This window comes from Pristiophorus japonicus, chromosome 2, assembly GCF_044704955.1.
Source record: "Pristiophorus japonicus isolate sPriJap1 chromosome 2, sPriJap1.hap1, whole genome shotgun sequence".
NCBI classification, from domain to species: Eukaryota; Metazoa; Chordata; class Chondrichthyes; family Pristiophoridae; genus Pristiophorus; species Pristiophorus japonicus.
The window spans coordinates 174,896,869-174,920,977 of record NC_091978.1 but is presented as its reverse complement, the minus strand read 5'-3'; the positions used below and the strand labels follow the sequence as shown (position 1 = coordinate 174,920,977).

At 42.2% G+C, this 24,109-nt stretch overlaps 1 protein-coding gene across 2 annotated transcripts; it reads right to left on the bottom strand.

Annotated features, from left to right (window-relative positions):
* Positions 1–8,394: 8,394 nt before the first annotated feature.
* rpl9 (ribosomal protein L9) lies at positions 8,395–20,104 on the bottom strand. Of its 2 annotated transcripts, none has more exons than XM_070870409.1 (7): positions 20,069–20,104; positions 18,383–18,429; positions 18,175–18,290; positions 14,782–14,877; positions 13,777–13,909; positions 13,608–13,688; positions 8,395–8,572 (listed from the first exon to the last, which is right to left on the bottom strand). In XM_070870409.1, exons 2-7 carry the CDS (start codon positions 18,426–18,428, stop codon positions 8,463–8,465), a joined length of 582 nt encoding a protein of 193 aa, XP_070726510.1. In that variant the 5' UTR covers position 18,429; positions 20,069–20,104; the 3' UTR covers positions 8,395–8,462. The 2 variants fall into 2 exon arrangements, with proteins under 2 accessions (XP_070726510.1, XP_070726508.1); XM_070870407.1 differs by lacking the exon at positions 20,069–20,104 and adding an exon at positions 19,956–20,003.
* Between the last annotated feature and the right edge of the window lie 4,005 nt (positions 20,105–24,109).

The window sequence follows — 24,109 nt, the reverse complement described above, 5'->3', positions numbered from 1 at the left end:
AGAAGAAGCGGTAGAAAAGGAACAGCAGCTGCAGAGAACAGCCGGAAGAAGAAACAGCAGGTCACGGAATCAAGGACCACGAATCTCTGGTGATTGTATGTCTAAAGTCAAATTTCTCTCGGAAGTCTAGTCCTGTAGTTTTAGTCATTTTTTGTTGTGTAATAAAACTGACACTGGTTAAGCCTAAAATTTTGTGCCACGTGTTGTTCTTTCCCACTATAAGTTCCAAGGTCTAAGAATCAGAGTAAAGTGAAAAAACAAACACTCTACACTGACAGTAAAACTTTTCATAACTGCTCATGCTTAATGTCTGACCCATCGGTTGCCATAAAGCCATTGCAAGACCACACTAAAGTGAGTAGAGCGCCCTTAAAGACGTAATCTGAATCTACAACAACTGTAATATCTTGATTAGTGTTGAAGACTTCGACCACCAAATGTACCAGAGCCATTAGTTCCGATCTGCGTGCCCCCATTTTTAACTCTGAATCCAGACTCCTGCTATACCTGGCCCTAAGTAATAATAGTACCTGCAAACCCAGTGTGATGGCTACCGTCCTGAATAAAAGAATCACCATCTAAAAACCAGGCCGTTTCCGCTTCAACTGCACGACCCCCTACAAACACTGGATGTGCTGCAGGGGCTGTGAGTGCTTCACATTCATGTGGTTCACCCATCATAAGGCCCACAACCTCCGTGTGAGGCTTTTTAGCCATTCAAACATAACATTAGTAGACAGGAGAGAATCCATACATGGAAACAGCACTCAAATGAATGTTACTGTGCTGCTGTTTCAGACGTGTTAAAGTGTCAGTATGCTCCTCCGTCCAGTTAAGAGGAGCTGTGTAACAACTGATGGAGCAGCTCAACAATTCGTGCAGTTGGGTACAAACTCGTTACGAAACCCAGTGAGTCCCAAGGACTTGTGGTCAGTGGGGAGGAGTAATTTAAGTTGGCTTACTCGATTCTGCGCAATGAACTTCCTCTCGATCCCCAAAACACCCAGATATACAACCCATGATTTGCACAGTTGAGCTTTACTGGGATTACACAGCAAACTTTCCTCCAACAACATCTGGAGTACATACTAGACCTGCTTGTGTTGCTCCACAGACGAAGACTGGATCAATATGTCATCCACATACTGAATGATTTGATCCCCAAAGGGAATATGGTCTAAAACACGTTTCACTGCTGCGTGAAAGATCACAGGCACATCACAGTACCCCTGTGGCAAAACAGTCCGGCAGTACTGCACTCCAGCCATGGTAAAGGCAGTGCGATACTAACTGTCTGGATGTAAGGAGAGGGACAGGAAGCCATTCACGACATCCACAACTGTGAACCATTTCAAAAGCAAATGATATTAGTCTTTGTTACAAAAGCTTGGAGTACAAAAGATTAAAGAAGTCTTACTGCAATTATATAGGGCCTTGTGAGACCACACCTGGAGTACTGTGTACCATTTTGGTCTCCTTACCCAAGGAAGGCTATACTTGACACAGTCCAACAAAGGTTCACTAGACTGATTCCTGGGTTGTCCTACAAGGAGATTGAGTAGACTAGGCCTATATTCCCTAAAGTTTAGAAGAATGAGAGGTGATCTCATTGAAACTTATAAAATTCTAAAGGGGGCTTGACAGGTTAGATGCTTCTCCTGGTTGGGGAGTCTAGAACTAGGGATCAGCATCTGATTAAGAGGTCAGCCATTTAGAATCAAGATGAGGAGAAATTTCTTCACTCAAAAGGGTTGTGAATCTTTGGAATTCTGTAGCCCGGAGGGCTGTGGATGATCAGTCATTGATTATGTTCATGAATGAGATCAACAGAATTTTGGACACAAAGTGAACCAAGTGGACACAAGTGAATAGGGCTGGTGGATTTGAAGTAGATCAGCCATGATCTTACAGAATGGCAGAAGCAGCTTAAAGGGCAGAATGGCCTGCTCCTATTTCTTATGTTCTTGAAGGTGTAGAAAGAAGGGTGTCAATAATCAAAACCTCGAGATGGATGAAATCAAATGTGAATGCAAGGTCCAGAGGGTGGCACAAGAGTACAGATAGATGCAATTATGCACAAGTGAGGTTGAGTGAAGACGTGGACCAAACAAGGAATCTAGTTTAAAAGTCATGGAGATCAAGAAGTCATTACTAAAGGTTTCATAGAAACATAGAAAATAGGTGCAGGAGTAGGCCATTCGGCCCTTCGAGCCTGCACCAAGATTCAATAAGATCATGGCTGATCATTCATCTCAGTACTCCTTTCCCGCTTTCTCTCCATATCCCTTGATCCCTTTAGCTGTAAGGGCCATATCTAACTCCCTCTTGAATATATCTAACAAATTGGCATCAACAACTCTCTACGGTAGAGAATTCCACAGGTTAACAACTCTTTGAGTGGAGACGTTTCTCCTCATCTCAGTCCGAAATGGCTTACCCCTTATACTTAGACTGTGACCCCTGGTTCTGGACTTCCCCAACATTGGGAACATTCTTCCTGCATCTAACCTGTCCAATCCCGTCAGAATTTTATGTTTCTATGAGATCCCTTCTCATTCTTCTAAACTCCAGTGAATACAGGCCCAGTCGATCCAGTCTCTCCTCATATGTCAGTCCTGCCATCCCGGGAATCAGTCTGGTGAACCTTCGCTGCACTCCCTCTATAGCAAGAACGTCCTTCCTCAGATTAGGAGACCAAAATTGAATACAATATTCCAGGTGAGGCCTCACCAAGGCCCTGTACAACTACAGAAAGACCTCCCTGCTCCTATACTCAAATCCTCTCGCTATGAAGGCCAACATGCCATTTGCCTTCTTCACCGCCTGCTGCACCTGCATGCCAACTTTCAATGACTGATGTACCATGACACCCAGGTCTCGTTGCACCTGTCCTTTTACTAATCTGTCATCATTCAGATAATATTCTGCCTTCCTGTTTTTGCCACCAAAGTGGATAAACTCGCATTTATCCACATTATACTGCATCTGCCATGCATTTGCCCACTCACCTAACCTGTCCAAGTCACCCTGCAGCCGCTTAGCATCCTCCTCACAACTCACATCACCACCCAGCTTAGTGCCATCTGCAAACTTGGAGATATTACACTCAATTCCTTCATCTAAATCATTGATGTACATTGTAAATGGCTGGGGTCCCAGCACTGAGCCCTGCGGCACCCCACTAGTCACTGCCTGCCATTCTGAAAAAGACCTGTTTATCCCGACTCTCTGCTTCCTGTCTGCCAACCAGTTCTCTATCCATGTCAATACATTACCCCTAATACCATGTGCTTTAATTTTGCACTCCAATCTCCTGTGTGGGACCTTGTCAAAAGTCTTTTCAAAGTCCAAATATACCATATCAACTGGTTCTCCATTGTCCACTCTACTAGTTACATCCTCAAAAAATTCGAGAACATTTGTCAAGCATCATTTCCCTTTCATAAATCCATGCTGACTTGGGCCAATCCTGTCACTGCTTTCCAAATGCGCTGCTATTACATCTTTAATAATTGATTCAACATTTTCCCACTATCAATGTCAGGCTAACCGATCTATAATTCCCCATTTTCTCTTAGCTACCCTCCAGTCCATACGAACTGATCCAAAGTCGATAGACTGTTGGAAAATGATCATCAATGCATCCACTATTTCTAGGGCCACTTCCTTAAGTACTCTGGGATGCAGACTATCAGGCCTTGGGGATTTATCGGCCTTCAATCCCATCAATTTCCATAACTCAATTTCCTGACTAATAAGGATTTCCTTCAGTTCCTCCTTCTCGCTCGACCCTCGGTCCCCTAGTATTTCCTGAAGGTTATTTGTGTCTTCCTTCATAAAGACAGAACCAAAGTACTTGTTCAATTGGTCTGCCATTTCTTCGTTTCCCATTATAAATTCATCTGATTCTGACTGCAAGGCACCTACATCATTTGCCTTCACTAATCTTTGTCTCTTCACATATCTATAGAAGCTTTTGCAGTTAGTTTTTATGTTCCCAGCAAGCTTCCTCTCATACTCTATTTTTCCCCTATTAATTAAACCCTTTGTCCTCCTCTGCTGAATTCTAAATTTCTCCCAGTCCTCAGGTTTGCTGCTTTTTCTGGCCAATTTATATGCCTCTTCCTTGGATTTAACACTATCCCTAATTTCCCTTGTTAGCCACAGTTGAACCACCTTCCCAGTTTTATTTTACTCCAGACAGGGATGTACAATTGTTGAAGTTCATCCATGTGATCTTTAAATGTCTGCCATTACCTATCCACCGTCAACCCTTTAAGTACCATTTGCCAGCCTATTCTAGCCAATTCACGTCTCATACCATCAAAGTTACCTTTCCTTAGTCCCTAGTCTCTGAATTAACTGTCACTCTCCATCTTATTATGGTCACTCTTCCCCAAGGGGCATCACACAAGATTGTTAATTAGTCCTTTCTCATTACACATCACCCAGCCCTCTAGTTGGTTCCTTTACATATTGGTCTCGAAAACCATCCCGAATACACTCCAGGAAATCCTCCTCCACCTTATTGCTACCAGTTTGGTTAGCCCAATCTATATGTAGATTAAAGTCACCCATGATAACTGCTGTACCTTTATTGCACGCATTCCTAATTTCTTGTTTGATGCTGTCCCCAACCTCACTACTACTGTTTGGTGGTCTGTACACAACTCCCACTAGCGTTTTCTGCCCTTTGGTATTCCGCAGCTCTACCCATACAGATTCCACATCATCCAAGCTAATGTCCTTCCTTACTATGGCGTTAATTTCCTCTTTAACCAGCAACGCTACCCCACCTCATTTTCCTTTCTGTCTATCCTTCCTGAATGTTGAATACCCCTGGATGTTGAGTTCCCAGCCTTGGTCACCCTGGAGCCATTTCACCATAATCCCAATTATATCTTATTCGTTAATAGCTGCCTGCGCAGTTAATTTGTCCACCTTATTACGAATACTCCTCGCAGTGAGGCACAGAGCCTTCAGGCTTGTCTTTTTAAACACACTTTGTCCCTTTAGAATTTTGCTGTAATGTGGCCCTTTTTGATTTTTGCTTTGGGTTTCTCTGCCCTCCACTTTTACTTTTCTTTTGTCTTTTGCTTCTGCCCCCATTTTACTTTCCTGTCTCCCTGCCTAGGTTCCCACCCCCCTGCCATATTAGTTTACCCCCTCCCCAACAGCACTAGCAAATACTCCCCCCTAGGACATTGGTTCCGGTCCTACCCAGGTGCAGACCGTCCAGTTTGTACTTGTCTCCCCTCCCACCGAACCGGTTCCAATGTCCCAGGAATTTGAATCCCTCTCTCCTGCACCACGTATTCATCTTAGCTATCCTGCTATTTCTACTCTGACTAGCATGTGGCACTGGTAGCAATCCTGAGATTACTACCTTGGAGGTCCTGCTTTTTAATTTAACTCCTAGCTCCCTAACTTCAGCTTGTAGGACCTCATCCCATTTTTTACCTAGAAGCACGACAACTGGTTGTTCACCCTCCCCCTCCAAAATGTCTTGCAGCCGCTCGGAGATATCCTTGACCCTTGCACCAGGGAGGCAACATACCATCCTGCAGTCTCTATTGCAGCCGCAGAAACGTCTATCTATTCCCCTTACAATAGAATCTCTTACCACTATAGCTCTCCCACTCTTTTTCTTGCTCTCCTGTGCAGCAGAGCCACCCACGGTGCCATGAACTTGGCTGCTGCTGCCCTCCCCTGATCAGTCATCCCCCCCGCCCCCCAACAGCACCCAAGGAAATTACTGGTCTTGTGCAGATTGGAGGGACTTTTAAACTGTTGCATTCGAAAGAAAGAGATGCCATCAGAACAGGGGAAAAGCATCCAAAATGAGACTTGCAGATTGGGCTCCTGCCATGTTTACATGCTTGCAATCATGTACCAAGGGGCCCTGTGCAAATCTGGGGACAAGAGGTTTAAAGGTGATGGGGAAACAATGATGTTAGAAGCAACAGGCCAAAGGAGAGGGGTAGATTACATGTGTTTGTGAGTTAGTTGGATGATGCAGTTTCTTCTGCCAGTCCCCACCCACCCTTAGTTGCAGAGAGCAGGTGTTTTGTAGGCAGGGAGATGAGGAAGGATTGAATGTAGTCATGGTCAGAGCTAAGATACCTATAGTCTCAATCATTCAATCCATATTGGCCGTGGTAAAAATCTAGTTAAGTAAATAACAATAGTAGTAGACCATTTGGCCGAGCCGAACTTGCTCTGCCATTCAATGAGATCATGGCTGATCTTCCACCTCCACACCACTTGCCTGCACTATACCCATATCCAAAAATCTCACGATCTGTTTTGAATCTACTCAACGACTGAGCTTCCACTGCCCTCTGGGGTAGAGATTTCCAAAGATTCACAACCCCCTCAAGAAATTTCTCCTCACTTCAGTCCTAAATGGACGACCCTTTATTAGGAGACTCCTGGTTCTAGAATGCCCAGCGGTGGGAAACATCCTCCCCGCATCTACTCTTGTCAAGCTCTAAGAATTTTGTATGTTTCAATGAGATCATCTCTCATTCTTCTAAACTGTAAAGAATATAAGCCTAGTCTACTCAATCTCACCTCATAGTACAATTTCCCCCCTCCCCCCAGGAATCAGTTTTGTGAACCTTTGCTGCACTCTGTGGTTAAGTATATCCTTCCTTAGGTAGGGTGACCAAAACCACAATACTCCATATGTGGTCTCACCAGGGCCCTCTAATTGCAGCAATAAAGGTGAACACACCATTTGCTTTCTTAATTGCTTGTTGTACCTGTACATCAATTTTCAGTGATGTGTTTGAAGGACACCCAGATCCCCATTTCCTAATCTCTCTCCATTTAAAAAAAACTTCCTTTGCTTTTCTATTTTTCCCTATCAAAGTCTATAACTTCACATTTCTGCAAATTATAATCCATTTGCCATGTCCTTGCCCACTCACTTAGCCTGTCTATATCCCTTTGAAGCTTCTATGTATCCTCAACTTACACTCCCACCTTGCTTTTTAAAATCAGCAAACTTGGATACATTACATTTGTTCCCCTCATCCAAATCATAACATAAGTAGGAACAAGAGTAGGCCATACGGCCCCTCGAGCCTGCTCCGCCATTCAAGATTATGGCTGATCTGATCATGGACTCAGCTCCACTTCCCCACCCGCTCCCCATAACCTCTTATCGTTTAAGAAACTGCCTATTTCTGTCTTAAATTTATTCAATGTCCCAGCTTCCAGAGTTCTCTTGAGGCAGCGAATTCCAGATTTACAATCCTCAGCAGAAATTGCTCATCTCAGTTTTAAATGGGCAGCCCCTTATTCTAAGATCATGCCCTCTAGTTCTAGTTTCCCCCATCAGTGGAAACATCCTCTCTGCATCCACCTTGTGAAGCTCCCTCATCTTATACGTTTCAATAAGATCACCCCTCATTCTTCTGAATTCCAATGAGTAGAGGCCCAACCTACTCAACCTTTCCACATGTCAATGCCCCCCCACCCATCCCCAGAAACAACCTAGTGAACCTTCTCTGAACTGCCTCCAAAGCAAGTATATCCTGTCGTAAATATGGAAACCAAAACTGCACGCAGTATTCCAGGTGTGACCTCACCAATACCTTATATAACTGTAGCAAGACTTCCCTGCTTTTATACTCCATCCCCTTTGCAATAAAGGCCAAGATACCATTGGCCTTCCTGATCACTTGCTGTACCTGCATCCTATCTTTTTGTGTTTCATGCACAAGTACCCCCAGGTCCTGCTGTACTTTGCAATCTTTCTCTATTTAATAAGTTGCTCTTTGATTTTTTTTCTGGCAGTGCATGACCTCTCACTTTCCGATTATACTCCATCTGCCAAATTTTTGTCCACACACTTAGCCTATGTACTTTTGCAGATTGTGTGTGTCCTCCTCACACATTGCTTTTCCTCCCATCTTTGTATCAGCAAAATTGGCTACGTTACACTCAGTCCCTTCATCCAAGTCGTTATAGATTGTAAATAGTTGGGGTCCCAGCACCGATCCCTGCAGCACCCCACTAGTTACTGGTTGCCAACCAGAGAATTAACCATTTATCCCGACTCTGTTTTCTGTTAGCCAATCCTCTATCCATGCTAATATATTACACCCAACCCCGTGAACTTTTATCTTGTGCAGTAACCTTTTATGTGGCACCTTGTCAAATGCCTTCTAGAAGTCCAAATACACCACATCCACTGGTTCCCCTTTATCCACCCTGTTAGTTACATCCTCAAAGAACTCCAGCAAATCATTGATATCTAGTGAAAACTGAGGCCCAAGCACCGATCTTTGCAGTACCCCACTAGTTACAGCCTGCCAACGCAAAAATGGAATGCTATTCAAAGATTTAAATCAGATCAGCATCAGAAAATACAGCAACAAGACCATGTTCAGTCCATAACATTTATTCAACTGTTACTATCTGAAAGAACTGAGTATCCAAAAGAGCTGAGTGAGTTACTCAGATTGCTGTAGAATAACGGTGCCCTTTTCGCTCACATAGATACCATCCAGGAATTTACGAATATCCTTCTTCTTCACTGTTGTTGCTTGCTGAATGAGAGCAGCTGAAGACAAAACAAAGTACAAGTTAGTACAGAAGTATCTAAACTCACCACAGGAAACAGTGAGGTTATGCTTTAACTTCAATATTTTACCAGCATCCCTCTAACTTCTTGAAAAAAAAAGTGTATTTAATCACACTTCAGAGGAAATGCAGATAATATGCTGCTTACATTTCTAAGTAGCACAAAAGTACAGTCATGTGCACCTACTGAAATGAACTGTTGCATTCTACAACTAAAACACTGGAAAATTACCATCTTAATACCACCACATTTAAAAGGTTAGATTTGTGGATTAAATGTACATTCAACTTCCACCCGTGATCATTTACAGCACCTCTTTTCAGCCCCCTCTAATGGCTGCACTAAACAGACTAAAAAAGGTTTAGTTTGTGCTCCATGGCAAATTAGGAAGGATCATAAAGTAAATCAGACAAGGTTTTCTTTCCTGCACAACTTGCAAGTGTACTTATGTAGTTGTCAAGATGAGGATAGGATTGGGCATGGGTACGAATGATAGCCTCCTGACAATGTTATTGCCCACCACAAACAGGCACAATGGCTTCTGGTGCCATAGCTTGCCATGAACAGGTTTTTGCTGCCCAATGGGAAGGGCATCATGGGCATTTAACTGTAAATCAGGATTCATATTAATTATCTTAATAAAAGTAACCATTTTTAAAATTAAGTTTAAAAAAAAAGTCAATCCTCCTTCATATTGTTCAGTGTAACCTTCCATCTTGGCTTACCATGAAGGAGGGGCATTTAGGTAATGTACTGAAGGACTTCTAGCATCCATGGAACAGCACCCATCTGAGTCCAGACCATTAGAAAGGGAGGCTGAAGAATTTTTAATTAAAAAAAAAACTTCATTTAGCTGAAATTCATAAATTGATAAATGTGAGAATTTTGAAGTTTTTATAAAGGGTCTGTTCTGCTTCAGACTATTCTCCACCCCTAGTCAGGAGGATTGGATGGTCTGGACAGCAGAACCTTTCAGCTGACAGAATGATCAAGCAATGCAAGAACAACAGTTTATCCTCCTCATGTTTGAAAAGTTGGTTTTGATTTGGCTGCTTGACCAAAAATCCAGGTGTGAAAAACCAGGTTTAGCAGTAGCAAAACCTCAAGACTTCATGTTTGTACCTGTTTACAATTAACAGGTTAAAATAGACTTTTGAGATAACAAGAATTCATCAAGGAAACTGCCTGCTCTACTCTTCACCCTTTTATACCACCTTGCTTTTTACTGAATTTTAAAGATTTATTTTCCACGAGCACAAGCACAACTTAAAAAAAATAAACCTCAGCAATACCAGGACATCTGTGTAGAGATGAGCATGTTTCCTCTTCATACAACACCATGCATGTCTGCTCCAATGGAGAAGACACAAGGCACTTTCTAACCTTTAATGAATTATGTCAATGCTGTGGTCTCAACAACTGCACCCTTCTCAGACATAAATACCATCCAAGAACTTTTGGATATCCTTGTTTTTGACTGTCGGATCAGGGCAGCTAGAAGATAAATAATCCATGCAGGAAAATTAACCAAAAAGGGGCATCATGCAAATAGGAGCTGAAAGGGAAACTAAAGACAGCACATCAAATCATATCGCAGCATTACGTAACCCTTAAGCTGCCAACTAGAAACATTTGGTACAAATTCAAACAGCAGCTCAAGGGTTAAGCCAATAAAGCCATCAAGTTGAAAAGCAAGATTAAAGTCAGTTTAGGATTTTCACAATTTAGCTGACAAACAGGACACTCAGGAAAAAATAGCCTTAAAAACATAGCGAGCAAGCAGTCATGTAGTGGTTAAGTTTTGTCTCATCACTACATCAACTCCAGCATCACCCAGTCTGGGGAAGGAGGAGAAACAGAGATAGCCAAGGAAACATAAGCCAGTGAGTAACCCTGGATCACTAAACACAAGAATGCCATCAGAGGCAGAAGTACACCAATTACTGTATAATGCAAAAGACAGAAAACAAATGTAAAATAAAGTTTGGCACCCATTAATGGAAACTATACCAGACATTAGACGGTGTTCAAATGGGCTGATGGAATGACACGGGGAAAGTGAGAAGAGAAACAGGATGTGCAAAAAACAGCAAAAATCATAGATGTTTCTCGGGGTAATACAAAATTCTTGAGGACATGTCCAATTCTCAAATGTGTATTAAACACTTATTGGGTGGGATGGGAAGGAAAACGAGAAGTTAAGGACGTATTGTTTTTCCAGAGAATCACCTAAACTGAACGATCAGCTTCAAGATTAGCATACTAATAAGGAAATTGCAAAATCTGTGAAAGAAAATTGATTCATATTTAAAGTTATTTGAAAACATGAATGGAAACTCCTGAAGCAGCTAAAGACCACAACCAGAGACCACAAGACTACTACAAGTGTTCAGAACACCAAGCTTCACCAAATACACAATACAAGTCATGATTAAAGCAGTACACTAATTTTAGAGTCAAAATCCAGGACATTTCATTGATGAAACTATTTGTTCTATAAGCAGTCTTAAACTTCACCAGTCTTCACAAACTTCACTTGCATAGTATAAAGGGGAAAGCATCATACTTATACCTATGGATTGGAGGGTAGCTAATGTAACCCCATTTTTTAAAAAAGGAGGGAGAGAAAACAAGGAATTATAGACCGGTTAGCCTGACATCGGTAGTGGGGAAAATGTTGGAATCAATTATTAAAGATGTAATAGCAGCGCATTTGGAAAGCAGCAACAGGATCGGTCCAAGTCAGCATAGATTTATGAAAGGGAAATCATGCTTGACAAATCTTCTAGAATTGTGAGAGGATGTAACTAGTAGAGTGGACAAGGAAGAACCAGTGGATGGGGTGTATTGGGACTTGCAAAAGGCTTTTGACAAGGTCCCACACAAGAGATTAGCGCACAAAATTAAAGCACATGGTATTGGGGGTAATGTATTGACGTGGATAGAGAACTGGTTGGCAGACAGGAAACAAAGAGTAGGAATAAACGGGTCCTTTTCAGAATGGCAGGTAGTGACTGGTGGGGTACCACAAGGTTCAGTGCTGGGACCCCAAGCTATTTACAATATACATTAATGATTTGGATGAAGGCATTGAATGTACTATCTCCAAGTTTGCAGATGACACTAAGCTGGGTGGCAGTGAGGAGGATGCCAAGAGGCTGCAGGGTGACTTGGGACAGGTTAGGTGAGTAGGCAAATGCATGGCTGATGCAGTATAATGTAGATAAATGTGAGGTTATCCACTTTGGTGGCAAAAATAGGAAGGCAGTATATCATCTGAATGGTGACAGATTAGGAAAAGGGGAGGTGTAACAAGACCTGAGTGTCATGGTACATCAGTCATTGAAAGTTGTCATGCAGGTACAGCAGGCGGTGAAGGCGGCAAATGACATGTTGGCCTTCATAGCGAGAGGATTTGAGTATAGGAACAGGGAGGTCTTACTGCAGCTTTGGTGAGGCCACACCTTGAATATTGTGTACAGTTTTGGTCTCCTAATCTTGAGGAAGGACATTCTTGCTATTGGGAGAGTGCAGCGAAGGTTCACCAGACTGATTCCTGGGATGGCAGAACTGACATATGAAGAAAGACTGGATCAACTAGGCTTATATTCACTGGAATTTAGAAGCATGAGAGAGGATCTCATAGAAACATATAAAATTCTGACGGGATTGGACAGGTTAGTTGCAGGAAGAATGTTGGGGAAGTCCAGAACCAGGGGTCACAGTCTAAGGGTAAGGGATAAGCCATTTAGAACAGAGATGAGAAACTTCTTCACTGAGAATTGTGAACCTGTGGAATTCTCTACCACAGAAAGTTGTTGAGACCTGCTCGTTCGATATATTCAAAAAGGGAGTTAGATGTGGCCCTTACGGCTAAAAGGATCGAGGGGTATGGAGAGAAGCATGATCAGCCATGATCATGTTGAATGGTGGTGCAGGCTCAAAGGGCCAAATGGCCTACTCCTGTACCTATTTTCTATGTTGCTACATGTTACATCTCTACAAGTTTCTAGGAGGTAGGAATAGAAGTTACTGATGCTTCAAATAATTTTAATTGTTCATTCGATTCCAGAGATCAGAGAACTGGAGTATGTCAAACACAACTTCATCACTTGAGAGAACTAAATATACCAATTGATATTATGTTTAAACACATTGAGAAAAATCAAATAAAATCAAGAAATCTATTGGGTAAATATATGGAAAAGCACAACAGCCAGCGTAATTCAAAAGGGGTTGTGCATAACTAAAAGATAAACAGAAAATGAGGAAAATAAATAGCAGATCCAGCAAAGAGATTTCCCATAGCCATAATGTTGCACTGCTTTTCTATTTTTGATGCCAAAGGGCCAGTTTCTATTTCACCTCCCATAATTGGAGCTCTCTTTTTGAAGGATATTATGGTAGAGGAAGACAATGCAATAGATGTTAACAAAAAGATGAGGGCAGTTAGAAATGGAATCTTGCATAGATTAGATTCCTTTTGGAGAACATGTGCTGCTGACCACCTTAGCCAAGGAAGGCAATTGTACCAACCAAGATAATTAATCACAAGGAAGATTTTATAAACTAGGCTGGTTAGGAAAACTTTAGCACATTTTGAAAATTAAGGCATGCTGTCTCGGTGACCAAGCAGAGTTCTGAAAAATATTTGAATTGACATGATAAGCAGCAAGGAAAGTAGAGCTAAGATCATGAAGGGGCAGGCAATTTGGGCCAAATTGACTTTTCTAGCTCCTTTATATCCAAAATGTTCACTGTAAAGCTTGAAAAAAAATCCATCACCATTGGATACGAACACTACAAATCTATTTAATAAAATGGAGGCAAACATTTAGTTCAAGTGTTCCTTTTCACTACACAAACCCCAACTGCTACAGACTACCTGTATCCATGAAAGACTAAGTGCAGATTTTGCAAGTTAGACCTTATAAAATGTGGGTGGATGAGAGTCACCAATTTACTTCCACTTCTACTCCATGTGGTGTACAGATTTTGATTGTAGCATACTAACCAGAGTTGGACACCAGTTCAATGTCATTTCCCTCAAGAACAAGCTCGTCCTTCTGGGCCTGGGAAACTATACATGAAACACCTGATGCAAGGAGAAAGAAGAGTTACAATGGAGCTCTTTACCCTTCAAAACATTTGCAGAAATTAAAAGTAACGTGTGCTTCACCCACCGGACTTCATACGGACTCTACGAATATACTTTTCTCCCAAAAAGTTACGGATTTCTACCAGAGATCCATTCTCCTGAACAACCACGTTGATTGGGAAATGAGCATACACCGATCTCATCTTGTAACGGAAACCCTAATTTTTCAGAATGGGTAAAGAAGTCAGATGCATATAATATATTTTAGACTTTTAGCCCAATGTTGAAATGAAATGGCTTGCAATTAAACACCCTCCCCTCTACCGTTAGTGAAGACAATAAGAGTTAAACTAACTGCTTGTCAGAATTTAAAATGTTAATAGATCTCAATTATGAATCTCATGCTAACTATTCAACATGTTCTCGTTCACTGAATATTTCACATTGGGTAGATAGGAGGGGAAAAAAAAGACAAGACACACGTGCAGTTAGGAAGTGAGCGCCATTTGGAGTAATGAATTTTCATAAACAGAATTTGGATCATTGTTTTTTTGAAAGACCTTTTAGCCAAGGTATCAAGGATGCTCCAAACCTAAGGAAACTAAGAAAACTTGCTACGTTAGTATTACACAGAAGTTAAAGCAAGTCTCATTGTTGTCTGAAATGAATGATGCATTTATGATCATGAAAGCCAGTGCCAACTCCCAACCCTGGTGACTCAAGTTAGTTAAGGAGGTAATCTAATTCACAGATGTGAGGATACAGGTTGTTGTTAAGCTAGCCATCAGCTGGTAGCGTCGGAGTTATGGGAAAGAAAAAGTAAGGAATATCACTAATCACTTGGCAGCAATCACTGCTGAAAGCACAGTGGATGGATTGGGTTCGGCAGTCATGCCTACATGAACAAATAGCTGGACATTCAGGACCAAGATTAAACCATAAATTCCCATTTGGGCAAGTTACTGGAGAATATCTAGTGCCCATGGAATTGTATACTAGCAAGGACTTAACTTCAGCACAAGAAAACTTTAAAGGCATTTAGAGCAAGCACAAAACTATCAAGTTAGCCCACTTATAAGAAGTTACTTACTACTGTGACGCCCTTGATCATGTTCTGTACATGACTGCAGATTGTCCTTACAGTGGCCAGCTCTTTTCTGTTACCCCACCATTTGTCAACTCGAAGCTTGGAAACAGGAGGCAAAAATGTTACTAATGACTTTTGTAAACACAAGTTATGGATCTTAATGAACCAGAAATTCCAGCCTCCCAGGTTTAACAGATCGTCTATATCTCCACATCCAGGACATTCGCACGGGCAAAATTTAGTATTTACCCACATCTTGCCCAGCAGATGTCCTAAAAGCCCTTGTACCTGATAAAAGCAGGCGCATAGCCTGCTTTTACGGGTGCAGGAATTTTAATACACAAAAAAAGAGATTTTATTGTTAAAACCCTCCCCACTACAGTAAGTTTATTTTAAACAATAATTTAAAAAACTGGATTTTTAAAAAAATAACGAATTTAAATTAATAAAAATGAGGTGTATTTTTTCTATTTCTTTTTTAATTAGAGTTGTATGTGTTTGGTGGAGACGGTTCTCATTCATAATAATGGAAACTCCAACTTACGGAGCTCATTACTATGAATGATAATATACTTTACCTGGATTGGCTGCCCAGTGCCATGTGACTGCAGCTCCAGCTCTGCGTACATCCAGATGTGCTCCGACATGCAGTCAGTGGAGACCTCAGGACTGGGAACTCATGTAGGCACAGCAGGAATAGGTAAGTGCGCATCTTTAAAAAATTTTTTTTTTTTTTTAAACTTTTCCCCCCTCAAATCGCCTGTGGGAAGCAGCCGACTGGGATTTCTGGGCCATTGATTTTCAACACACTGGATTTCTGGACCGAGGCAGTGTTGTGTAATTTGTTAACTAATTGAAATCTACAAATACTAAAGTTAATGGAATTTAGTGTACAGGTATAATGTGGTTTAAGGTTATTAGGTAATGACTTCAATACTGGTGTATCTGAAATCTGTAATGCACTTTCTCTATGCATCAAATGTTATGGAAGTATGGCCATGGTGAAACAATCTGCCACTGATATTGTAATGTAAACACTTCTATCACGCACAAAATCACAATCTTAACAATATTTCTGCAATTGTAGAGCGCAGATAAGGATTTCGCCCCACAGGATTGTTAGTAATGCCTGGTCATTCATCTCTAACTTCAGCAAAATACTGAAGATCTACGCCAGCTGATGGCAGTATTTGGAGACTAGGAAGCACTAGGACAGAGAAAATACAGGAGATAGCCTGGCAACTTGTCAATTCCACAATGGCAACATTAGCAGCAAGTGTTAAAAGGTTGGAGTTGCACAAACAACTACCTCAAAATACCCCAAAAAAACACATTAACTGCACATTTTCAGCATCATTAAGATTTGTCACAACAGAAAGCTTACAGGGACAATCCACCTTTCCAGTGGGTCCATCATTTTAGCACATTGTACTAGCCTGACGTTAATCTGAGACACCAGAAAATCCACAACCAATATATTCAGAAGCAGCAGCAGGAAACTAAAGTGGTGGGTCTCCAGCAGTGCAAATACACACAACCAAATGAAATCTGCTCATGAGTATGCACTCAAATTTTAAGAGGTAGATTATTACATCCTCACCCCAACTTTACCTTTAAGGCCTGGTCAATAAAAATGATCCTATGTACAGCCAAGTTTTGAAAACACAGCAGATTCAGAAAAGGCCAGAGCATCAAGCCAGCCAGTTCTGGTATACAGGTTGAGCATCCGAAATCCGGAGTTCCATAATTCGGAATGTTCCGGAATCCAGGCCAATCCGTGGTGGGGTCATTTGGAAACCGGAAAATGTTCCGAACTCTGGACCCCCCCCCCCCCCCCCCACGGCCTTCACCCACCCTGGCCCTCAACAGCCCGACTGCACACCCCCTCCCCTACCAGCCCGACCCCTCCCCCCCGCATCCCTTTTAACATTGCATCCCATTAGTCTTTTTGTACCTTTTTTCTGTATCAAATTACATTCCTATTGCCACCACCTTACTTTTTGTCTACCCACTTCACTTTCTCCATGTGTCTCCAAAATCACATCTTAAGAACTTGTACAGCACCTAATCATATCCTCATGATGCCTTAAAGAGTCACAGACAAATTAATTATTTTTTGAAATGTAGTCATGTTTTGAAGGAAACACTTTAGTCAAACTGCACACAGCAAGATGTTAAAAACAGCAATGAGATGAATCACCAGTTAATCTGTTTTCACGATGGAGTAAGGGATGACTGCTTACATAAGAACATAAGAAATAGGAGGAGTAGGCCACCTGGCCCCTCGAGCCTGCTCCGCCATTTAGTAAGATCATGGCTGATCTGATCATGGTCTCAGCTCCACATAACCCTTTAGTTCCTTATCGCCCAAAAATCTCTATCTATCTCTGCCTTAAATATATTCAATGACCCAGCCTCCACAGCTCTCTGGAGCAGAGAATTCCATAGATTTACAACCCAGAGAAGAAATTCCTCATCAGTTTTAAATGGGCAGCCGCTTATTCTGAGACTATGTCTCCTAGCTTTAGATTCCCCTACGAGTGAAAATATTCTCTCTGCGTCCACCTCGTCTCGCCCCCTCATTATCTTATGTTTCGATAAGATCACCTCTCAATTCTTCTGAACTCCAATGAGTATAGGCCCAACCGATCTTCATAAGTCAACCCCCTCATCTCCCGAACCTAGTGAATCTTCAGCCATGAACTCATTGAATGGCGGTGCAGGCTAGAAGGGCTGAATAGCCTGCTCCTGCACCTATTTTCTATGTTTCTATGTTTCTCTGAACAGCCTCCAATGCAAGTGTATCCTTCCTTAAATATGGAGACCAAAACTGTACACAGTACTTCAGGTGTGGCCACCTCACCAATACCCTGTACAGTTGTAGCAGGACTTCTCTGCTTTTGTACTCTATCCCCCTTGCAATAAAGGACAACATTCCATTTGCCTTCCTGATCACTTGCTGCACCTGCATACTAACTGTGTGTTTCATGCACAAGGACCCCCCAGGTCTCTCTGTACTGCAGCACTTGCAATTTTTCTTCATTTAAATTATAATTTGCTTTTCTATTTTTTCCTGTCAGGATACCAAGAGAACTACCTGCTCTTGTGGGATATTTCACCCTCAAACTTAACAGACTGACATGGCATTGATTTAATGCCTCATCTGAAAGTCAGCACCTCCAACAATGCAGCACTCCCTGTACTGAACTGTCACCCTAGATTATATACTCAAATCCCAGGAGTGGGTCTTGAACCCACAAGCTTCTTACTCAGGAGAGCATGCAACTAATAAGCCAAGCTGACACTGAAGTAGATGCACCAAGGTTTCACTGAGTCTTGCAAAACAACCTGATCAATATATTCTAGATAAATATTTGATAGACACAAACATCCTACCTTCTTTTTCTTGATGCCAAGAAGACAGAGTTCCAGATTGATGTGGTTAAATTCCCTGCGCAATATTCCTCGGGGCCCCTTTACAATGACAGTTCGCCCTTTCAAAACTACATCAACTATAAACAAGAATACAATGCTGGTTACAACACAAGGGGTACAGTAAGTGATCATAAAGCTTTGACAAAAAGTTAGAAGATGATAACTGTACCACTGTCAGGAATGTCAACAATCTGGTTGCTGAGAATGGTCTTCATTCTAAAACAAAAGAAAACTTGGTTTAAGGCACTACAAAAACCAATATAACACCATAACTTGCATGGAGCATAAAACAGCAATGGTGAGCACATGCAAGTGTCTTATGGAAAGAGTGTTAATTAGTGTTTTCAACACCAGTGCAGTACAGAGTGTTGCATTGTTCAGCGATGCCATTTTTTGGATCAGACGTTGTCAAGAGACTTGCATTTATATAGCACCTTTCACGACCTCAGGATATCCCAAAGCACATTATAAAGTGCAACATCCCCACTGACACCTGGGAGCCCTTGGCCAAAGACCATCCTAAGTGGGGGAAGTGCAAGCTGAGCACCTCAAGCCTCATCACCGAAAGCATGCAGAAATCAAGCGAAGGCAGCGGAAAGAGCGTGCAGTAAACCAGTCTCACCCACCCTTTCCCTCAACGACTATCTGTCCACTTGTGACAGGGACTGTGGTTCTCCTATTGGACTGTTCAGCCACCTAAGGACTCATTGTAACAAAGGAAACACAGCAGCCAATTTGCACACAGCAAGCTCCCACAGACACCAATTGTAAAATGACCATCTAATCTGTTTTAGTTGAGTGATAAATATTGGCCAGGACTCTGCAGGATAACTCCCCCCTCTTCAAAATAATGCCACGGGATCTTTTACATCCACCTGAGAAGGCAGACGGGGCCTCGGCTTAACATCGTATGCAAAAGAAGGCACTGCCAATAGTGCAGTGCTCCCACAGTACTGGTGTGTCAGCCTGGATTTTGTGCTCATGTCTCTGGACTTGGGGCCCCATCTGCCCTCGCAGTAGAAGTCATTGCACAACTCAAAATACCAAGGGGGGCTCACCCAGCATCTTGGCCATCATATATCCCTCAACCAACACCATTAAGACTATCTGATCATTTATCTCCTTGCTGTGCACAAATTGACTGCCACATTTCCTTACATGATAACAGTGACTACAACATATTGTTAATTGCCTGTGAGGGCATCCTATGGCTGTGGAAGCCTCTAAGTAAGTTCTTTGCTTATGGAAAGATTTTAGGAGTTTACCATATTAGGCTGAAAGTTATGATATTTTATTTTAAGTCTGATTGACAGCAGATTTCAACAGCGTCATTGGGGGCTTTTGAAGGGCTAACTTCCAAATATAATTAGAGCAATTTGAGGTACAAATGTAAGACACACAGACACAAGTGTGTTTCTACAAGGGAACACCACTCTGGCCAAGGGGACTCTGGGCTACTACACCCTTGCCTTCTGAGGGCAGGATCCACAGAGGACCAGTCTGTGCTCTTCACTACTTTCAATCACCACAGCTCTCACAGCACCGCCGCCGGACCGACACTCGCACAGCTCCGGCTTCCTCAACAGCTCACTGAACCTGCGCCCGGCTCTAGTAATATGGACCTCAAACCGGCCTCCGGCGCAGGCCGGCGATTCTCTGGGCCTGAAGCGCAGAGTCGGTTGCCATAAACACTCAAAATTAACCCACATCCGCTTTAAAAACACCGGCAATACCGTCCGGACCTGCGGCCGGAGAGTACGGGTTTCTTGTTACCGCCGCTCTCAGCCTCGCACACTACAGCAGACAGCCGATGAAGAAAGATTCCGCCAACCGGCTCTCCTACGCGCTCCCTCACCTCGCTGAAGATGGAGGAAAGAAAGTTACATTCCCATCCGCCCACAGTTGAAGGGTGGCGTCCTGCGTCACGGTAAAACGTCATCACGCACAATCATCCAGGACTATCAGTTCCTGCAGATTTACCCCCTCCTATACGTAGTTCAATCTACTGGAGCATTGACTTTTTGTGTTATTAATATACACTTTTATTTAGCAAATTTCCTGATTTTTTTGATTACTTATTTAGTGCATTACAGATTTTTAATAACTATTTCTTCCTTTGGGTTGTGATGAATTTCTTTTATAAAATGTTCTGACTGTTGGCTCCAAGGAACTGTTGGAGATACATATCTATTTATATAATAAGAATTGTTCACCTGGAAAATACCTGATGCAGCAGTAAGGTTCAATCAAATGTCCTATTCACAAAATCCAATCAAAACCATCAATTGTATAACAAAAATTAATAATTTCTAAAAATAAACTATTCACTACCACTTTATAAAACAATGCCATTCACTAAAAAACACCCAATGAACAACCAGCAACCACCATGAAAGCAACATTTATCCACAATCTCCTTGGATTCTCTTAATGTTAATTAAAGCCAGTGTTATGTGTAGACAGGTAAAAGTTGACAGATGGTCAGAACAGCAGTATTAGATTCTGGCAACAAAATTTCATCCAATTTCATGGTCATAATCCAATACTGTGGCTCATATTTTGGCAATTACCAATGAATGTGCAATGTAAAAGGTGATTCTGCACATCTGTGTGCTGAAAGCAACCTTGGCTCCCCATTTGATTGTGCATACAATACGCCAGGTGAGGTGCCTCACCTGATGAGCTGTCTCTGTGCCAGATTTTGTGTTCAAATGCATAGAAAAGGCCTGAGCTCAGCAAAAATATTTCCACTTGATTTCTTACAGTTTTCTTTGATCAAAGGCATTCATGACTTCAATGAACATCAATATCAATTGTACGCCTGGGCTAATCTTAAAGAAAGTAGATAACATGAAATAAGGAAGGAGACAAAAGGTTTCAAAGATGGAGAAAGTGAGAATGAATAAGCAAAGGGAAGCAGAAAAAACAACAACTTACATTTCTACAGCATTCTGCGTGTGCACAGAGAAGTCTAAGGGCATTTGGCAAAGAGTAAACACTGAGCAGGAGGGGGAGAGCAAATAAGGGTTGGTGGGGCAAAAAGCCAGAATTGCTGGAGAAGGGAGTTCCAGAAGGTGGGAGCATAATGGCTGAAATAGCAGCTACCAATGATATAAAAGTAAAATACTGCGGATGCTGGAAATCTAAAATTAAAACAGAAAATACTGGAAATACTCAGCAGGTCAGGCAGCATCTGCGGAGAGAGAAACAGTTAACATTTCAGGTCAATGACCTTTCTCCAGAACTGGAAAATTTTAGAGATATAACAGGTTTTAAGCACGTGCAGAGACAGGGATAGGGTGAAGGGAGGACAGAAGAAAGGGAAGGTCTGTGATAGGGTGGAAGGCAAGAAAGATTAAATGACAAGAGGGATGATGGTGCAAGGCAAAAGGAGATGGTAATGGGACAAGTAAAGAAACAAAACATGGGTCTCAAACAACAACAACAACTTGTATTTATATCACAGGAATATTATGAGATAAAAAATTTGACACCAAACCGCAGAAGGAGAAATTAGGGCTGGTGGCTAAAAGCTTGGTCAAAGAGGTAATTTTAAGGAGTATCTTGAAGAAATAAAGAGAGATAGAGAGGCGGAGAGGTTTAGGCAGGGAATTCTAGAGCTTAGGGCCTAGGCAACAATGATTGAGCGATTATAATCAGGGATGCTCAAGAGGGTAGAATTAGAGGTGTGCAGATATCTCGGGGGGTTGTGGGGCTGGAGGAGATTACAGAGATAGGGAGGGGCGAGGCCATGGAGGGATTTGAAAACAAGGATGAGAATTTTTAAATCGAGGCACTGCTTAACCGGGAGCCATTGTAGGTCAGCGAACACAGGGGTAATGGATGAGCGGGAGTGTGAGTTAGGACACTGACAGCTGAGTTTTGGATCAGCTCTAGGTTATGTAGGGTAGAATGTGGGAGGCCAGCCAGGAGTGCATTGGAATAGGCAAGTCTAGAGGTAACAAAGGAATGGATGAGGACTTCAGCAGTGGATGAGCTGAGGCAAGGGCGAAGACGGGCTATGTTACAGAGGTGGAAATAGGCGGTCTTCATTATGCTGTGGATACGTGGTTGAAAGCTCATTTCAGGGTTAAATCTGAACATAAGAACATAAGAAATAGGAGCAGGAGTAGGCCATTTGGTCCCTTGAGCCTGCTCTGCCATTCAATAAGATCATGGCTGATCTGATCTTGAACTCAGCTCCATTTCCCTGCTGGTTCCCCATAACCCTTCACTCCCTTATCGCTTAAAAATCTGTCTCTCTCCACCTTAAATATAGTCAATGACCCAACCTCCATAGCTCTCTGGGTAGAGAATTCCAAAGATTCATGACCCTCTGAGAGGAGAAATTCCTCCTCATCTCTGTTTTAAATGGGCGACCCCTTATTCTGAAATTATGCTCCCTAGTTCTAGATTCCCCCACGAGGAGAAACATCCTCTCTGCATCTAACTAGTCGAGCACCCCTCGGTATCTTATACGTTTCAATAAGATCCTCTCTCATTCTTTTAAACTCCAGTGAGTATAGGCCCAACCTGCTCAACCTTTCTTCATAAGTCAATCCCTTCATCTCAGGAATCAACCGAGTGAACCTTCTCTGAACTGTCTCCAATGCATGTATATCCCTCTTTAAATAAGGAGACCAATACTGTATGCAGTACTCTAGGTGTGGCCTTACCAATACCCTGTACAGCTGTAGCAGGACTTTCCTGCTTTTATACTCCATCCCTTTTGCAATAAAGGCCAACATTCCATTTACCTTCCTGACTACTTGCTGTACCTGCATACTAACTTTTTGTGTTTCATGCACAAGGACCCCCAGGTCCCTCTGTACTGCAGCATTTTGTAATTTATCTCCATTTAAATAATAATTTGCTTTTTAATTTTTCCTGCCAGAGTGGGTAACCTCACACTTTCCCACATATACTCCATCTGTCAAATGTCTGTCCACTCACTTAACCTGTCTACATCCCTTTGCAGATTTTTTGTGTCCTCCTCACAACTTGCTATCCCACGCAAAATCTGACACCAAGGTTGCGAACAGTGTGGTTCAGCCTCAGACAGAAGGTGGGGAGAGGGATAGAGTCAGTGGCTAGGGAACAGAGTCTGTGGCGGGGACCGAAAGCAATGGCTTCAGTCTTCCCAATATTCAGTTGGAGAACATTTCTGCTCATCCAGAACTGGATGTCAGACAAGCATTCTGACAAGTTAGAGACCATGGAGTGGTCCAGAGAAGTGGCAGTGAGGTAGAGCTGGGTGTCATCAGCGCACATGTGGAAACTGACGCTGTGTTTCCAGATGATGTCTCCAAGGAGCAACAAATCGATGAGATAGACCCTGGGGGGAGGGGGGGGGGGCATCAGAGGTAACAATGCGGGGGTGGGAAGAGAAGTTGTTACAGGTTAGCTCAGAGAAGGCATGAGGGAAGATTACATTTCTATTAGTTCATTATATTGCTCAGTTTTAGTGTATTTAGCCTATTATTTATAGCTGATAGTTAGGTTTTTGTCTTTGCCTCTTCTGTATTCATTCTTAATGCTCTTCCGCTCTGTCACCACTCAAATTCGCCCACACTGATTTTAAATGCTCTATCCTGGATAAAATTCCTTGCTGAATCAATACCACGAAAATCGGTTAATGTGATTGTGTTTACGGGACCTTACGATGGCCGTTGTATTTGTCTATATAGCAACAGTGCCTGCAATTCAAAAAAAATCCTATGGCTGCATAGCAATCTTGGCTCTCGTGAGGATATGAAAGGCAAAGTCAAATTCCTTTTTTATATCTTCTGCCGCATCAATATAAAATATTACAAAACATCAATTACCATCATCTAAAAATCAGACGAACTGAACACACTAACCGAAATGAGGAAACACACTGTCCAAACACATGACG

What these genes read in the sequence shown, in the direction of transcription:
- rpl9 (XM_070870409.1), bottom strand. Translation starts at nt 18,428, where the DNA reads ATGAAGACCATTCTCAGCAACCAGATTGTTGACATTCCTGACAGTG. An exon ending in TTGGCATCAAGAAAAAGAAG is followed by an intron (nt 14,878 to 18,174) that starts GTAGGATGTTTG and finishes CCTGTTTCCAAG; the next exon opens with CTTCGAGTTGACAAATGGTG. An exon ending in TGATCAAGGGCGTCACAGTA is followed by an intron (nt 13,910 to 14,781) that starts GTAAGTAACTTC and finishes CTGAAAAATTAG; the next exon opens with GGTTTCCGTTACAAGATGAG.